Genomic DNA, 20,530 nt, shown 5'->3' on the forward strand with positions numbered 1-20,530 from the left:
TCAGCCTTCCGAGTAGCTGGGATTACAGGCATGCACCACAACACCTGGCTCATTTTGTTATTTTTTAATAAGAGACGGGGTTTTGCCATGTTGCCCAGGCTGGTCTCAAAACCCTGGCCTCAAGTGATCTGCCTGCCTCAGTCTCCCAAAGTGCTGGCATTATAGGCATGAGCCACTATGCCCGGCCTCCATAGTTTTTTTGCTTTTTTTTTTTTTTTAAGTGCAAGATACTTTGATAGGCTCTGTAGGGTCACATGGTGCAGGAGTAAGAAGACACAAATTTAAGTTATAGTCAAGTTTGGGCACAAAGGAAATAAGCCTGCCCAAATAAATCACCTACTACATTTGAATTTGGATAATGTCAGATCGATTTGCAGCAGTCTGACCTTTGGATAGTTACTTAACCTCTCTGAGTTTTGGCTTCCTCATTTCACAAACGGGAACATTACCTGGCTCAGCATGATTGGAAGGGTCAAAGAGATTTGCAAGGTCCTGTGCCCACAGGAGTCAGAATCACCTTCCACCTCCTGACCTTGTTGGTTCACAATTCAGGTTAGTGCTGAGCACCACCTTCATCATGTCAGGATCTCCCCAAGCAGAGGGGAATCTTCCTGAATTTGCTTTCACTAGGCCGGGCACAGTGGCTCACACCTGTAATCCCAGCACTTTGCGAGGCTGAGGTGGGCAGATCACTTGAAGTCAGGAGTTCCAGACCAGCCTGGCCCACATGGTGAAACCCCGTCTCTATTAAAAATACAAAAGTTAGCCGGGCGTGGTGGTGGGCGCCTGTAATCCTGGCTACTTGGGAGACTGAGGCAGGAGAACTGCTTGAACCTGGGAAGTGGAGGTTGCAGTGAGCCAAGATTGCACCACTGTACTCCAGCCTGGCCGACACAGCAAGACTCCGCCTCAAAAAGAAAAAAAAAAGAAACTCTGTCTCTACTAAAAATACAAAATTAGCCAGGTGTGGTAGTGCATGCCTGTAATCCCTGCTACTTGGGAGGCTGAGGCGGGAGAATCACTTGAACCCGGGAGGCAGAGGTTGCAGAGAGCCGAGATCGTGCCATTGCACTCAAGCCTGGGCAACAAGAGCAGAACTTCCTCTCAAAAAAAAAAAAAAAAAAAAAGTCATAAGAAGTGCTGTTACATCTCAGTTTCATCATTTCCTAACTACAGGACTTTGAACAAGACTTAGCCTCTCTGAATTTACCATATAAATTTATTGTGAAGATTAAATGCCTACAAAACTCCTAGTCGACCGTCTATGTTCCCAACAATGTTAGCTACTGTTATTGTTGTTGTCAGAGTTGTTGCAGACAAATAAGCAAGACAGGGGCTGTAAGAAATGGACCGCATTAATAGTCTTCAGTTAATGACTCTTTGCCCTGTCACTTTGTAGTGCTTTTCCAGTCTAACTCTAGGTTTGGTCCTGTGATTTGCTTTGGCTGCTAGGACAGTAGTAAACTTGATACAAGCAGAGGTGTGAAAAAGAGACTGCCTGTTTTACTCTTTTCCATTACAGGGTAGCCTGCTAGGAGGACATACGAGACGTGTAGAAGAGCCAAGTTGTCCTGATGTCCTGACTGAGGCCACAGAAGACCAGTCATCCCCTAACCAACCTAACAACTATACCTTACAGATATATGAATGAGCCCAGGGAAGATCAGCCAGGTCCAGCCCAGATCAGCAAAACCACCTAGTCAACTCTGAAATTTACATGAAATAACAAACGGTTGCTGTTTGAAGCCTCTAAGTTTAATGTAACTTATTATACAGCAATAGCTGGCTGATGCAGGAACCATGGGAGCTCTTGTCCTTTAATATTGAAGCAGCTGATATTCAAAGGCAAGGGAGAGGTATGGTGTGATGGCTCATGCCTACAATCCCAGCACTTTGGGAGGTTGTGTTAGGATGATTGCTTGAGCCCAGAAGTTGGAGACCAGCCTAGGCAACATAGTAAGACCCTGTCTCTACAAAAAATTTAAAAATTAGCTGGGCATGGTGGTAAGCCCATGCGGTTCTGCCTACTTAGGAGGCTGAGGTGGAAGGATTGCTTGAGCTCAGGAGGTTAAGGCTGCAGTGAACCATGATCTCACCACTGTACTCTAGCCTGGGTGACAGAGCGAGACCCTGCCTAAAAAATAATAAAAAATAAACAACAAAGGCAAAGCAGAGAAAGTCATGGTCTGCCAGGTTTTATTTGTAGAGTCTGGTGAACTTGAACAAGAGAAAGCTGCAAAAAGTGGTTTGGAGACCATGGCAGGGCCATGGAGAAGGGCTAATAGAAGCCAAGGGTGGCCAGACCCTCAGGGAGCCCTTTTGGTGGAGAGCAGACACCTGAGGCAGGAGGTGGCAGCGGCCAAGTCCAGGCAGGCAGCAGCAGGGCTGCAACTGAGAGCTGAGGCTGGAGAGGTGGCGCTCGCCCTAACCTGACCCTGCAGGTCTCAAGCCCTGGGGTCATATACTCGCCCCATGAAGACAGGGAACTTGTGCTGCTGGTCCCAGAGGAGGAAAAGGAAGGGCTGCTGCACTTCAAAGATGAGCAGGGCACGGGCCACAGAGATGGCAGAGGCTGCAGCCGCCTCCACCCCAGTCTCTGTCAGTTCCAGCACTGCCTGGTGCTGCATCGCAGAAACCTGAAGATCTGGGTCCTCTGTCAGCCCACACAGGTTGAGGTCATAAGAAAAGTCGAAGAATTCTAGGGCAAAACCAGAGAAAAACAGAGTCAGAGGTCGGCATGAGACCCTCAGCTGATGGAGACCTTTGTCCTGAATTCTCTGGGTTCATCCTGAGTACCAGTGCTCTCTTCCTTTTTCCTTGTTTGCCAGATTACATACTCTACCCTCTGGTCCAGTTCATGGGATCCTCTATTAGTGGGCCCAACACTGCCACTCTCTCTCAAGGTGAGAGGCCTTGCCCCCCATCCCTAAAACAACCCTGAAAAATGATGTCATTGTCTCCTTGTTTCCCAGGACCTTGGAAGTGAGGTAACAGATCAGAGATAGGTCATATATGAAAAAATGAGGTTATATGCAATGCTATGATGCTGTGAAATAATGGGAAAATATGCTATAGGAGCATCTTTAGCTCCAAATATTAGGCCATCTAATATTTGGTCTCAGATCCCAGTTCCTGACACAGAGCTACTAGATCCCTTGGAATTTCTTGGGTCATAGGAATGCCTTTTGTGCTAATGAGGCTACTCCTGCTGACTCCTGGATGGGGGCTGGTCACTAGGAAGACTAAGTGTGATTAGAGCTTGGAACTTTCAGCCCCTCTGTCCATCCTCTGGGGAGAAGAGAGGAGCTGGAGATTGGGTAATAATCAATCACGCCTACATGATGAAGCCTCCTAAAGTACAGGGTTCTGAGAGCTTCTGGTTGGTGAACACATACATGTGTCAGGAAGGTAGCAAACCAAACTCCACAGGATAGATGCTCCTGGGCCCAGGACCCTTCGAGATTTTGCCCTGTGTATCTCTTCATCCGGCTGTTCATCTGCATTCTTTACTTAATCCCTTATATAATAAACCAGTAAATGTAAGTGTCTCCTGAGTTTTGTCAGCTATTCTAGCAAATGATGAAACCCTTACAGGGAGTCGTGGGAACCTCCAAATTATAGCTGGTTGGTCTGATGCACAGATGACAACCTGGTCTTGTAACTGACATTGGAAACGGGGAAATCTGGTGGGGTTGAGCCCTTAAACTGCGTGGGATCTGATGTTACTTCCAGGTAGAGAGGGTTAGAATTGGATTCAATTGTAGGACACCTAGTTGGTGTTCCCAGAGAACTGGAGAATTGCTTAGAAAACACTCCCACACCTATTTGGTGGCCAGCAGTGTTGAATGAAAATAAAAAAGAGGTTTTCTTCCTATACAGATGGCATATACAAGGAAACGGCATCATGCATTAGGTAGTCAAGTTCTCTAACAAGAAATGAAGTGACAGGGTTGGACATGAGATCAAAGGTTAGAAAATGAAGCTGGGCACAGTGGCTCACACCTGTAATCCCAGCACTTTGGGAAGCCAAGGTGGGCAGATCACTTGAGGCCAGGAGTTCAAGACCAGCCTGGCCAGCATGGTGAAACCCCATCTCTACCAAAAATACAAAAAAATTAGCTGGGCGTGGTGGTAGGTGCCTGTAATCCCAGCTACTTGGGAGGCTGAGGTAGGAGAATCACTTGAACCCAGGAGGTGGAGGTTGTAGTGAGCCAAGATCATGCCACTGCACTCCAGCCTGGGTGACAGAGCGAAGTTCCATTTCAAAAACAAACAAACAAACAAACAAACAAACAAAAAAACAAAGGTTAGAAAGTGGAGTCTCTGGGCCAGGTGCGGTGGCTCATGCCTGTAATCCCAGCACTTTGGGAGGCCGAGGCGGGTGGATCACGAGGTCAGGAGATCGAGACCATCCTGGTTAACACGGTGAAACCCCGTCTCTACTAAAAATACAAAAACAAAATTAGCTGGGCGTGGTGGCGGGTGCCTGTAGTCCCAGCTACTCGGGAGGCTGAGGCGGGAGAATGGCATGAACCCAGGAAGCAGATCTTACAGTGAGCAGAGATCGCGCCACTGCACTCCAGCCTGGGTGACAGAGACTCTGTCTCATAAAAAAAAAAAAAAAGAAAAAGAAAAAAGAAAAAAAAAAAGAAAATGGAGTCTCTGTTGCCTCTCGTAAACTCAGAAGCCTCCAGACCTGCATTTCCAGATAGCTTCTTGCATATTTCATGGTGTGGTTGACTGTTTTGAAACATGTCTGGGGAAGAAGCATCCATAATTCACCTTGGTGAATTACCTGTACCACTGTTCCACTGCCTGTGTCACAAGGAACCATAGAAAAAACTCAGGAGAGCTGGAGACCTGGATCAGTATTCTAGTTTGCCTCTGACTAGCTCAAGGGTAAATCATGGAATCTTTGGGTAAGTCACATAAAACTTCTGGGCCTTCATTTCCACAATGATCCAATGGGATAATAGCACCTACCCTTCTAACTTGCAGGGTTGCAGAACAAACTGAGATTATGGATGTAAAAAATACTCTCGAGAGTGCTAACTACATCTTAGGGATCCCCCCTTTCTCCTCTGATGGCCTGGGAGTAACCCCAAGCTGCCAGAGCTCACCCAGTTTCTCCATGATTGACAGCATATCCTGGTTGGTCGTCACTTTGATGCGGGGCAGTACTAGGAGAGTGGGCTGGAACTTGGACATCTCCAGCTTCTTCATGATGGCCTTGAAAACAGAAGGGCTGAGAGCCTGTTCTATGTCTTCAAGACGATGTTTCAGGTTCTGGGGTACCAGGATCACCAAACTCAGATTATGGGAGAGCTGCAGTTGCCCCACCTAGAAAATAAGAGATGCACCTTAACAGTCTTCCTACCGCAGCTCTCTCCTGGCCCTACCCTCTGTGTCACAAGTCAGACCTAGGCTTCCAGGCTTTACCACGAAATGGGGATACCAGCTGGGTGAACAGTGCTGATCTAACTCTGTGCTGGGGAGAGGTAGAGGAAGAAGCATGAAATTCTGATTATACCCTGACTCTACCACTGACGAGCTATGTAATATGGCCAAGTGATTTGATTTCTCTGAGCCCTATTCCCTTCCTGCCAAATGTGTTGTGCATGTAGTATATTGCATGCATATTGAACCACCCGAGTTATCAGGTCAGCCTCTTTAAAACTACTGACGGCTCTTCACTGCCTATGAGATTAGCTACAAATATCAGTATGGCATTCAAGATTGTTCACAGGCTGGTCTTAGCCTACCTTTCCACTTTGCTATTAAAAGGACTTTCAACCATGCACAGTGGCTCATGCCTGTAATTCCAGCACTTTGGGAGGCCGAGGCAGGTGGATCACGAGGTCAAGAGATCGAGACCATCCTGGCCACCATGATGAAACCCCATCTCTACTAAAAATACAAAAATTAGCTGGGCATGATGGCGCGTGCCTGTAGTCCCAGCTACTCAGGAGGCTGAGGCAGGAGAATTGCTTGAACCCGGGAGGTGGAGGTTGCAGTGAGCCGAGATCGCGCCACTGCACTCCAGCCTGGCGACAAAGTGAGACTCCATCTCAAAAAAAAAAAAAAGAAGGACTTTCAACTGGTGACCAGACAAAAGTTGTAAGAAGTGCAGGGCCCATGGGTTTAATACAGGGGTTGTCAACTCAGAGTGCATTTGCCTCTCGGTGGACATTTGGTAATTTCTGGAGACATTTTGGTTGTCATAGCTGGCAGTGGGCAGGGAGGACGTGCACACAGTGCTACTGGCTTCTAGTGAGTAGAAGCTAAGGATGATGCTAAATTCTACAATGCACAGGACAAAGAATTCTCTGACCCAATATGTCAATAGTGCCAAGGCTGAGAAACCCTAGTCTAATAGGATATGAGACTGTCATTAAATGGTATTATGATTGAGGCTGAAAGAACAAAAAGAATCTAGAAGAATGCAGAATTCAACTGGGCAATAAAGAAGTTAACTGAAAGCAATCAGTTGTTGGAACCTGAATAGCCCAGAAAAAGTAGGTTGTAAGCCAATTTCGGCTGAAGAGGATGGACATGGGGTCCCTGTTGACACAGGACTCAAGTTGGATATACTCATTTGAGTAGCATCTGCCCTTCAGGTCCTATGTGTGAACCTTGAATCTCTGAACAAAAATTTATCATGCTGTGGTCCTGAATTTTCAAGCCAGTAACCTCGGTGTACCTGAGCTGGTAAATCTCACCCCCTTCCTTGGGTAAATATCCTTAAGTGCCAGGAAGATTTAGAATTTAGTATGGGAATGACAAAAGAAAGCAACTTCATCATGCTAAAACCAGGTGTTAAGTTCAGGGTGACCTGTATGTTTGTTATTTAAAATAGTGATTGTAAGTTTTAAGAGAATCTGACATGCTAGTTTTATGCTTTTAAGCAAAGTTGTAGGATAATTTCATTAAGTGTGAGAATGATATTGGAATGTTGGCTAGAAGTTAAATCACTCTTCAAATTTAATTTTCAGTTTACAAGTGAGCCTTAGGTGCTAGGATGATATGGCCAAGCACAGTTGTAATTATGACCTGTCAGGTATTAGATGTGTTTAGAAAGGATATCAGCTGGGTGAGGTGGCTCATGCCTGTAATCTCAGCTACTTAAGAGGCTAAGGTGGGAGGACTGCTTCATCCCAAGGAGCTTGGGTTACATAAGCTATGATTGTGTCACTGTACTCCAGACTGGGTGATAGAGAAAGACCCTGTCTGGTAAAACTACAAAAATAAATAAAAGAAAACAGAAAATTGGGCATATTAAATTTTTAAAGGGAGCTTAAAATGCTTATGGGAATATTAATTATGTTTGTAGACAGAACAAATGGTTTAAAGGAGTTTAATCTATTCAATATGGCAATTAATTCAAGAACAAATGAGAGTTAGTATTTTTATTAAGAAACACTATTCTTTTATAAAATTTTATTTAAAAACCCTATTCTTTTGTTTTTTGTTTTTTAAGACAAGGTCTCACTCTGGCCCTCAGGCTGAAGTACAGTGTCACGATCTCGGCTCACTGCAACCTCTGCCTCCCAGGTTCAAGTGATTTTCCTGTCCCAGCCTCCCAAGTAGCTGGGATTACAGGCGTGCACCACCACACCCGGCTTATTTTTTGTATTTTTAGTGGAGACAGGGTTTCACCATGTTGGCCAGGCTGGTCTCGAACTCCTGACCTCAGGTGATCTACCCGCCTCGGCCTCCCAAAGTGCTGGGATTATAGGCACGAGCCACTGCACCTGGCCTATTCTTTGTCTGTGTTTTGAGACGGTCTCACTGTGTTGCCCAGGTTGGAGTGCAGTGGCGTGATCTTGGCTCACTGCACCCTCTGCCTCCCAGGTTCAAGCGATTCTGTGCCTTAGCCTCCTGAGTAGCTGGGACTACAGACATGCGCCACCATGCCTAGTTAATTTTTGTATTTTTAGTAGAGCTAGAGTTCCACCATGTCAGCCAGGCTGGTCTCAAACTCTTAGCTTCAAGTGATCCGCCTGCCTCAGCCTCCTAAAGTGCTGGGATTATAGACATGAGCCACCATGCCCAGCCAAATCACCTACTCTTTTTTGTTTTTTGAGACAAAGTCTTGCTCTGTTGCCCAGGCTGGAGTGCAGTGGCGTGATCTCGGCTCACTGCAAGCTTCACCTCCCGGGTTCGCACCATTCTCCTGCCTCAGCCTCCCGAATAGCTGGAACTACAGGTGCCCGCCACCACGCCCAGCTAATTTTTTTTTTTTTTTTTTGTATTTTAGTAGAGACGGGGTTTCACCGTGTTAGCCAGGATGGTCTTGATCTTCTGACCTCGTGATCCAACCATCTCGGCCTCCCAAAGTGCTGGGATTACAGGCGTGAGCCACCACGCCCGGCCCACCCTACTCTTAATGTAGGAAGTTCAGCTTAAAATTAAAAGGCATAAGTAAAATTTTAATTTTGCATTTGTCAATACATTAATTATCTGTTTAAAACCCAAGGAACTCTAAATAGTGGTTTTTGTGCACAAAAGTACTCCTCCTTTGGCTTAAAAAAAAAAGCTCAGGCTGTGCACTGTGGCTCATGCCTGTAATGCCAACATTTTAGAAGGCCGAAGTGGGCCGATCACTTGAAGTCAGGAGTTCATGACCAGCCTGGCCAACATGGTGAAACCCCGTCTCTACTAAAAATACAAAAATTAGCTGGGAGTGGTGGCAGGTGCCTATAATTCCAGCTACTGGGGAAGCTAAGGCAGGAGAATCGCTTGAACCTGGGAGGCAGAGGTTGCAGAGAGCTGGGATTGTGCACTGCACTCTAGCCTGGGTAACAGAATAAGACTTTGTCTCAAAAGAAAAACAAACAAACAGACAAAACTCATATTGGCTTGGGGAGATAGAAATTACTCTTCATATTATACCTCCTTTGTATTTGAATATTAGTTAACGATATTATATGTCCAGAATGCTTACCTCAACCTATCACCTCACCTCAATGGCTACAACAGTCTATCCTAAGGGATTTTTACAATGATTTTTGGTTTAGAGTTTTGTGTGAGACTTTAATAACCTTTCTACAGAGGAAATACTGGTTCTTATAATTCAAATAGTTACATTTAAACCTAACTTGTTAAGTGCTTAATTCCTACTTTCTACCTAACATCTATGGCTTTGATTAAATAGCTATTCCAATTGATTTGAAAAAATCTCATATTTATACCTCCCTCCACATATCTTGAATTTGAACAATGCCCTGGACCTGTCACATATATTCACTCTTCTGTGCCTTATATGCGCTGTCCTGGTTCTGCTAAATGAGTCATGAATGGTCAAATACATTAGATAGGGATGGATAGATGGGTGGATAAGTACATGAGTGGATAAATAAGTGAGCAAAGAATAGTCAAAAATAGCCTCCTCAGCCGGGCGCTGTGGCTCATGCCTGTAATGCCAGCACTTTGGGAGGCTGAAGGTGTGGATCACTTGAGGTCAGGAGTCACTTGAGGACCAGCTTGGCTAACATGGTGAAACCCCATCTCTACTAAAAATACAAAAATTAGCCAGGTGTGGTGGCAGGCACCTGTAGTCCCAGCTACTTGGGAGGCTGAGGCATGAGAACTGCTTGAACCCGGGAGGCGGAGATTGCAGCGAGCCGAGATCGTGCCAAGGTACTCCAGCTTAAGCAACAAAGTTAGACCCTGTCTCAAAAAAAAAACCTCCTCTATGAAGTCTTCCAGCCACTTTTACTAAGTGAGTAGCTCCCTTTGGCACCCTCTATTTCATTAATTCATTTATTCAACAAACATTGAATGAGCACCTATGATAGGTGGCATTGTTCTAGGCACTACAGATATAGAAGGAAACAAGACAGTTCCTGTATTCAAGTAGATAGACAATATCTTAGAGAGACAGACAATATCCTAATCAAATAAGCAAATAAATGATATAATTTCAGATGGTGATGAATGTCATGAATATAATAAAACAGCAGCGATATTACAGGGTGAGGAGGAGGCTACTTTAAGGGGTGAAGACCTCTCCACCAAGGTGACATCTGAGCTGACACCCAAATGACCAGAAGGAACAAGCTATATGAGGATCTGAGTGAAGAGGGATCCAGGCAGAAAGAAAAGCTAAGGAAAGCTCCCAATGTGGAACCAAGCCTGGCATGTTCCAAGAACAGAGCCTTTGTTTCTTAGCCAGGTACTGAGACATTGTGACAGGTCTGTGTTTTGCCATGCTAAAAAGGCGGAAATATCTGGTAACTGAGCATGAGATAGCTTACCAGTTGGAATCCTCTGGGCTCCATATTCTGTCTTCTCTCCCTCCCTACTCACCAAACTAAATTGTTCAGTTTCTGCTAATGCACTTAAGTCATTTAACTCATGTGCACACACGCACTTACCACATATGTGCATATACAACGATATACTGATACACGTGTACACATGTATATGTATGCTGTACACAGGTACACACATACACACATACACACAGGACTTGCTAAGCACCAGGGTCTTCTGATGAGTTGACTGGAAAAAGAAACAGATGTGTAGAATAGGAACACAACTCACATTTTGCCATTCAATGTAGCAGAGATGCATGAAGAAACTTGAGAATCCTGTTTCCAGCCTAAAATATACAATGCCTGCCTTGGCCAAGGCTAGAGAAAGGAGAAGGAGAAAAGATAGGGTGGAAATACAGATGGAAGGAGTAGAAATGATGGATTTGTAAGCATGTACCCCAAAATGATGGGATGACAGCAGAAAAAAAGTCAGGAGACTCAAGTGGGTTTCAAACAGGAGAAGGAAGGGTTAAGAACTTACCTTGGCCTTCAAAGTTTGGTCAATGAAATGGGCCACAGGGTACTTCTTGCTATTCATCATGGGCACTTTTATAACCGAGTTTTTGAAGTGAAAAGTTTCCATTCTGGTTTTTTTGGGATCGAATGTTGTCTTCCACTTGGCTAGAGGGAAGAGGTGGGAGAGGTGCTCTAATGCACGTAGGAAAAGGATGAAGAGGAGATAAAAGCCTTGTGAGCAAAGGGTGGGGCAGGGACATTGAGATCTGATTGTAGAACTTGGGGTTAGGTGGGCTTTGAAGCCAGGAGGGGAAGAAGGACCCAGCATGGGAAGACCAACTGGCTCAGGGCCCCCTTACCACTCAGGTAGATGGCATTGAGGAGGACAAGGCGGGTATCGGAGGGCAGGCTGTCTAGCAGCCGGCTGATCTTGTTGTTGGTGTTCTTGGCCACCCAAGTGTTGATGAGCTCCAGGTTGGCGTCACTGTCGTTGCTCAGGACTCTGGGACTGCTGCTGTACAGGGTCCGAGAGGCATTCACAAAGGTGTCCCTTATGGCCAGGTCTGGGGGTATGTGGAGAAAGGGAGGCATGAGTCCCCTGAACACATCGTTCCTCTCCATGAGCGAGATTTGAGAGTGAGCATGCTTCCTATGGCTCTATCTGCTCACTCTAGTGAACACGGCATGGTGGCGCGGTCCAGCCCACTCCTCTTACAGATGCGGCAAACGAGGCCCAAGAAGGCAAACTCAGAACCAGGAATCAGAGAAGCGGCCCTAAGCCTCTGCTGCCTCAGCTTGCTATGTTACTATGGCTCTGCAAGATAATCTTTTTGAGATATTAAATTCCATTTGCCTATATTTTTCCTCTTTTCTGCCCTTAATTTGGCATGGCATAGACTGCTTCCTGGCTTCGGTGGGAGTCTGTGACAAAACTTTCTGGCTTTTGCTCTCCAAAAGCCTTCAGTCCGCTGGAAAAAAAAAAAAAAAAAAAGCACTCAAAAGATAATTTTTCTAGGACTAAGTAGATTAAAGATACTTTCCGAGCTGGGCATGGTGGCTCATGCCTGTAATCTCAGCACTTTGGGAGACCAAGGTGGGAGGATCACTTGAGGCCACGAGTTGAAGACCAGCCTGGCCAACATGGCGAAACTTCGTCTCTACTAAAAATACAGACATTAGCTGGGCATGTGGTCGTGGGCACCTGTAATCCCAGCTATTCGGGAGGCTGAGGCAGGAGAATCACTTGAATCTGGGAGACGGAGGTTGCAGTGAGCTGAGATGGTGCCACCGCATTCCAGCCCGGGCGACAGAGTGAGATTCTGTCTCAAAAAAAAAGAGATATTTTCCCAGGCTTTGCTGGCGCCTACGTACAACATAAGACCAGGAACTTTGCTTGGCACAGCTCCAGGATGCAGCTAGATGGGGATAGAAGCCCTAACATATTGAATGCTGTTACATTTTTCACCAACCTAGCAAGACAGCGGGATAAAGCTGACTTACAGCTTTGTAAGTAATAAATAAATGCAACATTTCTTGAACACCTCTGAGCCATGTTTTTCCCACATCTAAAAGAGGGTGTTTTTTAGATGATGGGGTGATAGGTGAGTTTTTTTTTTTTAATTTTTAATTTTTATTTTTTTAGAGACAGGGTCCTACTCTGTCACCCAAGCTGGAGTACAGCGGCATAAACATAGCTCATTCTAACTTTGAATTCCTTGGTTCAAGCAATCCTCCTGTCTCAGTCCTTCACAGCTGGAACTACAGGCATGCACCACACCTGGCCAATTTTTAAAATTTTTTGTAGAGATGAGATCTCTCTATGTTGCCCAGAGGCTAGTCTCGAAATTCTAGCCTCAAGCAATCCTCCTACCTCAGCCTCTCAGTGTTGGAATTACAGGCACAGTGCGCCAGACCTGAGTATTGTTTCTATAGCTTTTTAAAAAAAAAACAGCTTGAAAAAAAGTTTTCCTTTTTTTCAAAAAGGGAGGTGGGTAGATTAGTGTAATGGTTATCAAACATTTTAAAGCAGCAGAACTACTTTCAAACAAAGGCATGTCTGAAGCCCACAGCATAAAACGGGCCATGGATGAGGCTGGGTGGGGAGCTCAGAGCCCAGCTGGTCCTCTCACAGGAAGTAGTGAACCCTTCCCCACCGCTGAGGCTCCCCACACCCCACTCCCACCGTGACTCCACAAACAGCTTTGCAAAGCCCTAGGGCTCTGAGGAACACAGTCGGAAAACAACTACATTAGATCGTTTTGTAAGTTTATTATTACTATTATCACTATTACCTACTTAATAACGTAATACATGTAAAATGATAACAAAGTCACATAACACAAAAATAAAAAGAATGAGAGTCCCAAGACTCCTTTGACCCAAAAATTAGCAAAACAGTTTTTTGTCTCTTTTAGGTCTATAGCTTGCTAGCCCTCTAGCCCTATCTATTAATGAATGCATATGGGTATTCTTATTCTTTTTTTTTTTTTTTTTTTTTGAGACAGAGTCTCGGTCCGTCGCCCAGGCTGGTATGCAGTGGTGTGATCTTGGCTGACTGCAACCTCTGCCTCCCGGGTTCAAGTTATTATCCTGCTGGGACTACAGGAACGTGCCACCACACCTGGCTAATTTTTGTATTTTTAGCAGAAACAGGGTTTCCTCATGTTGGCCAGGCTGGTTTTGAACTCCTGACCTCCAGTGATCAGCCCACCTCAGCCTCCCAAAGTGCTAGGATTACAGGCAGGAGACACCGCACCTGGCCTGCCTACCCCATATTTTCTTTTTTTTTTTTTTTTTTGAGACGGAGTCTTGCTCTGTCGCTCAGGCTAGAGTGCAGTGGCACAATCTTGGCTCACTGCAACCTCACCTCCTGGGTTCAAGTGATTCTCCTGCTTCAGCCTCCCGAGTAGCTGGGATTATAGGCGCACACTACCACGCCTGGGTAATTTTTTGTATTTTCAGTAGAGATGCGGTTTCACTATGTTGGTCAGACTGGTCTCGACCTCCTGACCTCATGAATCGCCTGCCCCGGCCTGCCAAAGTGAGCCACTGCACCTGGCCTTTTCTTTTTTTTTTTTTTTTTTTTTTGAGACGGAGTCTCGCGCTGTGTCACCCAGGCTGGAGTGCAGTGGCGCGATCTCGGCTCACTGCAAGCTCCGCCTCCCAGGTTCACGCCATTCTCCTGCCTCAGCCTCCGAGTAGCTGGGACTACAGGCGCCCGCCACCACGCCCGGCTAGTTTTTTGTATTTTTAGTAGAGACGGGGTTTCACCATGTTAGCCAGGATGGTCTCGATCTCCTGACCTCATGATCCACCCGCCTCGGCCTCCCAAAGTGCTGGGATTACAGGCTTGAGCCACCGCGCCCGGCCGCACCTGGCCTTTTCTTTACTTTTCTTCCTTTCTTTCCTTTTCTTTCTCTTCCTTCCTTTCCCTTCCTTCCTTTTCCTTCCTCCCTCCCTCCCTGCTTTCTTTCTTTTCTTCCTTTTCCCCTTCCTTCCTTCCCTCCCTTCCTGCCTCCCTCCTTCCCTCCCTCCCTCCCTCCTTCCTTCCTTTCTTTCTTTCTTGATGGGAGTTTTGCTCTTTCACTCAGGCTGGAGTGAAGTGGCATGATCTCAGCTCACTGCAACCTTCACTCTCCTGGGTTCAAGCAATTCTCCTGCCTCAGCCTTCTGAGTAGCTGGGATTATAGGCGCCCACTACCATGCCGGGCTAATTTTTGTATTTTTGGTATAGACAGGGTTTTGCCATGTTGGCCAGGCTGGTCTTGAACTCCCGACCTCAGGTGATCCACCTATCTCGGCCTCCCAAAGTGCTGGGCTTACAGGTATGAGCCACCACGCCCAGCCCTATCCCCAACATTTTTTTTTTTTTTTTTTTAATAGAGATGGGGTTTTGCCATGTTGCCCAGGCTGGTCTTGAAGACCTTGGCCTCCCAAAGTGTTAGCATTACGTAAAGACGTGAGCCACCATATCTGCCTGGTTATTTTTATTCTAAAGCAGTTGATAAATGCCAGAGACTTGCCTAAGGTCTCACTAGAAGAACAATCCAGTTCCTGCAGTGACCTGATGCTCCTGCCAAGGTCTTCACTTGCTCCGCAGTCCATCCCTGATGCTGTAGCTCCAACATTCCCTCTGTCCTTTCTTTTCCCCAGTGCTGGGTTCCCCTTCAGAGTCCTCTCAGGACCCTCCTCTGCAGACACTGCCCCTTCCTGGGCACTCACCTGGGCTGTGGAAGATCTGAGAGACTGAGGTGACACCTTTGGTTGTGAAGCCCTTCAGAGCCTGGTGGACACAGGCGAAGTCCTTGGGGTAGGAGAGGACGTTTTCCAGGTTTGTTTTGGTGTTCTCCCCAGCCCCTGCAACAAAGGGCAGACATGAAAGATACTTGCAGGATGAGTCGGGGGGCCTTCCTTGGGAATGAGGGTTGGGGACCAGGCTGGAATGGAGGGTATTCCCTGCTTCGGAGGGGTCACAGATCATCTGAGCTGGAAGTGTTCTCTCTCTTTTTTTTTTTTTTTTGAGACAGTCTTGCTCTGTTGCCCAGGCTGGAATGCAGTGGTGCAATCTCAGCTCACTTGAATCTCCAGGTTCAAGCAATCCTCCCGCCTCTGCCTCCCAAGTAGCTGGGACAATAGGCGTGCACCACCATGCCTGGCTAATTTTTGTATTTTTAGTAGAGATGGGATTTCAACATGTTGGCCAGGCTGGTCTCGAACTCCTGCCTTGGCCTCCCAAAGTGCCGGGATTACAGGTGTGAGTCACCGTGCCCAGCCAAGAAAGATTCTGTAGCCTTTTTAGAATTCTCTCTGGGGAGTAATAGCTCTCTCCCCACTGCTTGTAGTAATTTGTTTGTTCATTTTCTAGGGTAATTACCCAATGGGACTTGACAGTAATCCCTCAAGATGGCAGAGGATTTACATTTTTTTGACCTCTCACTAAGTCAGACGCTAGGCTATCTGCTTCTTTTTTCTTTTTTTTGAAACAGAGTCTCACTCAGTCTTCCCAGGCTGGACTGCAGTGGTGTGATTTCAGCTCACTGCAACCTCCACCTCTCGGGTTCAAGCGATTCTCCTGCCTCAGCCTCCTGAATAGCTGGGGTTACAGGTGTCCGCCACAACACCTGGCTAATTTTTTTTGTATTTTTAGTAGAGACGGGGTTTCACCATGTTAGTCAGGCTGGTCTCAAACTCCTGACCTCATGATCCGCCCACCTCAGCCTACCAAAGTGCTGGGATTACAGGTGTGAGCCACCGCGCCCGGCCCAGCTTTCTGGTTATTAATCTTTTGAGGTAGATAGCATCATCGCTATTTTACACAGGAGGACTCAAGGCTCAGAGAGGTTAAAGTGAATTGCCCAAGGTCACAGAGCTAGAATGCAGTACTAACCACATCTACTCTAGGTCTATCTCTGATGATTTTTTTTTTTTTTTTTTTTCTGAGACAGAGTCTCGCTCTGTCACCCAGACTGTAGTGCAGTGGTTCGGTCTCGGCTCACTGCAACCTCTGCCTCCTAGGTTCAAGCGATTCTCCTGCCTCAGCTGCCCAAGTAGCTGGGATTATAGGCATGCACCACCACTCCCGGATAATTTTTGTATTTTTAGTAGAGACAGGGTTTCACCATATTGGCCAGGCTGGTCTTGAACTCCTGACCTCAGGTTATCCACCCGCCTTGGCCTTCCAAGATGCTAGGATTACAGGCGTGAGCCACTGTGCCTGATTTCATCTTTCTTATCACCTCTCCTTGCCATGAAACATGGTTAGTGGCTGGGACCTTGTTTTATATGTTCTTGTATAGTCACAGGGTTTTACAAGCAATAGGGTTGCCTATTAAATCATTGTTAAATGATAGAATGTTCAAGAATTAAAAGATACTTCCCTCTACACCCCCAATGTATAGCCCATTTTTACAGCTTCTTCCCAGAGACATGGCTCTGTAAGTGTCTGGGTTGGTGACCCTTATGGGAGTGTCCAACAAATGACCTGGAGAGAATGCAGTCAGGGTCTTACCGAGCAGGACCTGGGTGAGGAGGCTGGCAATGCTGAATGGGGAAAAGGCCATGTTGGTCTCTGCCTTCTTCGTTGCTGAGAAGGCGTGGTAGAGCTTCAGGGAGAAATCTACCAAAGCGTCCCCCAACATGGCCTCTGTTGAATGACTGTCCAAGTCAGAGCAGAGAGTAACAGGTCCTGGGCAGAAGGGACCAGTAGTGGGCTGAGTAGGAGAATCTGTGGGGAGCTGGGTAGTTGGTTGGATGGGCTGGATGGTGGGTTGGGCGGTGGGTTGGGCGGTGGGTTGGGTGGTGGGTTGGGTGGTTGGTTCATCAGTGGTATTAGCTGTTATTTTGGTGGATGAATTGGTTGTTGAGTTGGTTGTTGGCAAGCTGGAAGCCTCCAGGATGGATTCAATGAATAGCATCTTGGAGTTATTTGCCACTGCGATCTTCCCTTCGCTTCCCTCTTGCAAACTCTCTGGATCCCAGGAGCTGGAGCTGGTAGCATTTGGATTTGAGGAGGCTCTATCCTGTGGTTCAAGAAACTGAGTTTCATTTTTTTCTTACTACGAGGCACAGTCCTCTAAAATAGTCAAAGCAGTTAGAGAAGGTGTGGATGTGGAAAATGTCCTGTACAAGAGAGTAATTTCTGACAGTGTGGCGGATGAGGAACCTGTCTTGGAACCACCACCACTAATTCCTCAGAGAAGGGGAGATACAGGGTGAGGGTGGGGGTGCACAGGAATGTGCTCTGCAGAAGATGAGGGATAGTCAGGGACTCTGTAATCTCTGACCAATTACTGCCCTGTAGGAAGTTGTTTTCCAAACAGTGAAATTGAGTGTTAATTGCCATTTATCTATGTTCTTGCAATTTCCTGTAAATATCTACCTGTTTGACTCACTTGCTTGGCTAGTACAGACATTTGAACTTGTGCTCCTGGATTTAGAACAGTAAATTTTCAAACTATGGGTTGCAACCCATTAGTGGGGGTGGAAAAACAATACACATTAGGAAGGAAACAAAGAAAGGGAAGGAGGGAAGAAGGGAGGCAGGAAGGGAGGGAGCGATAAGTAGTATAGGCCAGCGGCTCTGAAACAATTTTGACTCCCCGGGGATATTTAGCAATGTCTAGAGCCAGTTTTGGTTGTCACAGGGAGACAGCAGGGAAGATGCTACCACAATCTAGTGCATACAGGCTAGAGATAACTGCAAAACACCCTAAGATGCACAGGGTAGCCCCTCAGCAATGAATTATCCAGCCCCAGTGTCAACAGATCCTCCACTGAGAAACCATGCATTAGCCCCATTTCACAGGTAGAGAAACTGATGCTGACACTTATTAGCTAGTACAGGGTCTCACAGAAATGGGGTCAAAACAAGGTCTCTGAGTCCAAACTCCCTGCTCATAACTACATCATCTGCTGAGTATGTCATGCCAACTTGTGCGCGTACACACGTACATACACACACCCCTACCTACCTTTCTCCTGGGATCCCACACTTCTTAGCCTTCTTTCTAGTCCACTACCTCCCAGACCACTGGGACCTCTCACTGCTATTGACCCCCACCCAGACCCAGGTATGTTTGCTACCATTTTTCCCTGTCTTCACAGGCCCTAGCCTGGGACCACCGCCTGTCACAGCAGCCAAACCTCTCCCCCAACAGCTCTTTTCTACAGCAAACTCTTGCTTTGGTATCACAAATGCTTCCCATATCCTTGCCCTATGTGGTCCTCCTGCCAAGCCTGTTTAGTGGACAGGGTGGGATCTGTTTATTCCACATTTTATAAATCAAGAGGAGTAGGCTGGGAAAAGTGACTTCCTCAGGACCACACAGCGCAGCTCCTACACGGCCCGCCAAGATTAGAACTTACATCTGTCTGAGTCCTGAGCTCTTTCCACCATCTACGAGTGCGTGAGCAAGGATCACACTCGCTGATCCCAAGAGGAGCGCTCCTGATTTTCCGGAGCCTGAAGGGTTAATCCTCAGCCACCGCCCGCACCCCGCACCATCCCCCGTTCCCGTCTCCACCCCCGTCCCCCATCCCACAAGGGACCACATACCCCAGCCAGCAGCAGCAGCAGGAGGGTCAGCAGGGTCAGCCTGGAGGCCATCTGGGCGGCGACGTCAGCGGACCTGTGGAGCCAGCCAGTATCCGAGCCAGCTCCGAGCCTGGGAGCCCAGGGGCCCCCACCCCGCCGGGGGCCCGCCCCCATTCCGTCCCAGGCCCCAGTCCCTCTTAGCGAATTCCCTCCTCCTCCCTCCTGGGGCCACCTTCTCCCTGGCTCCTCCCTCTGTTTTGTTTTCCCCAAACCGCTTCCCTTTCCCGGCACCGGCTGGCCCTTCCTCTCCCCGTGGGCCCGGGTCTCCGTCCATCTGTTCAGTCGGAGGGGAGGTGAGGGGCGGGGGGGTCCTGCTTTAACCAAACAATGAGGCCAGCGGCGTGGGGGAGGGGAGGTCCTGGGGGGCTGAGCACAACAGGCCTGAGGCGGGAGGGGCTGGGGTAGGAGGAGGCAGAAATCCCAGGTGGAAGCAAGCCTGTAGAGACCCCTGAGATCAAGGCGGGCCGGAAGGCGGGGGTGAGGAGACCTGCTCCCTAGACCTCTTCACTCCATGCTTTCCACCCTACTCCCCACCCCTGCCCAGCACCAAACCTACTCCAAACTCCTGGTCACCAGGCAGCTCCAGTGCAGACTGAGTAGAGTCCCCCAGGGTCAGGGAGGGTGGGGTGCGGGGGGAGCGCAGTCTTAGCTATTGGCTGGCCCAAGACACTGCCCAGTTACAAATTAAGGAAGATTGATCGCTGGTGTGAGTTCCTGTAAATCAGGATGGGACGGGATGGGACTGACCGCTTGGTTTTCTTTGTGAGCCAGGCCAGGAATTTAGCCCAAATCCCCTGGTAGGTGGGGTGAACGGGGAGGCTTGGGTGCAGTTATCAGCTTTACACAACCAAAGCTTCCCCCGCGTCTTCATGAGTAACAATAAAAACAGCATGTACACAAAATGTGCTCCGCAGTTTTTAAAGGAATGAACTTTTTGGAAATTGCTCATCTCCGTTAATCCTCAACGTAACCCTTTGTGCGCCATTGTACCCATTTGATAGTTAAGAAACTGAGCCTTAAAGCAGTGAAATGTCGGGCCCTGATCACTCTCATTTGGAGAAGTATTCCGAAGCCTAATCTCTGCTCCCATCTCCCCTGTGCCCTGTAGGTGTTCTGCTATTTTTGCTCGTAGAGATCCATAATCAGTAGTTCTTTGTATAACAGACAAGGGATATGAGGCACCCAGCTCAGCAAGCATTCACCTTAATTAAAAGTTAAAAAAACTAGCCGGGCACGGTGGCTCATGCCTATAATCCCAGCACTTTGGGAGGCCGAAGCAGACGGATCACTTGAGGTCAGGAGTTCGAGACCACCCTGGCCAACATGGGGAAACCCCGTTTCTACTAAAAGTACAAGAATTAGCTGGGCGGCGCAGGTGCGCACATGTAGTCCCAGCTACTAGGGAGGCTGAAGCACAGAGAATCACTTGAATCTGGGAGGCCGAGATTGCAGTGAGCTGAAATTGCGCCACAGCACTCCAGCCTGGGTGACAGAGCAAGACTGTCTCAAAAAACAAATAAGTAAATAAATAGATATTTAAAAACTTGAAAGCTGGGGTGTATGTGTTTGTGACTAGTGCTCCACAATAGACGTGGCTGGCTGTGTGAGCCAGCAAGTTGCTTTCCCCCTTGACATCTAGCTGTCCTCTCAGCATTGCCAGATAAAA

The 20,530-nt window shown here is 47.3% G+C and overlaps 1 protein-coding gene across 5 annotated transcripts; it reads right to left on the minus strand.

The window, feature by feature from the left end:
- Positions 1-2,179: 2,179 nt before the first annotated feature.
- Positions 2,180-19,635, minus strand: SERPING1 (serpin family G member 1). Of its 5 annotated transcripts, none has more exons than XM_025355601.1 (8): positions 19,421-19,635; positions 18,826-18,898; positions 16,780-17,290; positions 14,994-15,128; positions 11,132-11,335; positions 10,798-10,937; positions 5,121-5,340; positions 2,180-2,698 (listed from the first exon to the last, which is right to left on the minus strand). In XM_025355601.1, the coding sequence occupies exons 2-8, from the start codon at positions 18,874-18,876 to the stop codon at positions 2,445-2,447; spliced, it is 1,515 nt and encodes a 504-aa protein (XP_025211386.1). In that variant the 5' UTR covers positions 18,877-18,898; positions 19,421-19,635; the 3' UTR covers positions 2,180-2,444. The 5 variants fall into 5 exon arrangements, with proteins under 5 accessions (XP_025211386.1, XP_025211385.1, XP_025211384.1 ...); XM_025355600.1 differs by having other exon boundaries at positions 16,780-17,305; positions 19,421-19,566; XM_025355599.1 differs by having other exon boundaries at positions 18,826-19,453.
- Between the last annotated feature and the right edge of the window lie 895 nt (positions 19,636-20,530).

The sequence above is a fragment of the Theropithecus gelada genome, chromosome 14, assembly GCF_003255815.1.
Source record: "Theropithecus gelada isolate Dixy chromosome 14, Tgel_1.0, whole genome shotgun sequence".
Lineage (NCBI taxonomy): Eukaryota > Metazoa > Chordata > Mammalia > Primates > Cercopithecidae > Theropithecus > Theropithecus gelada.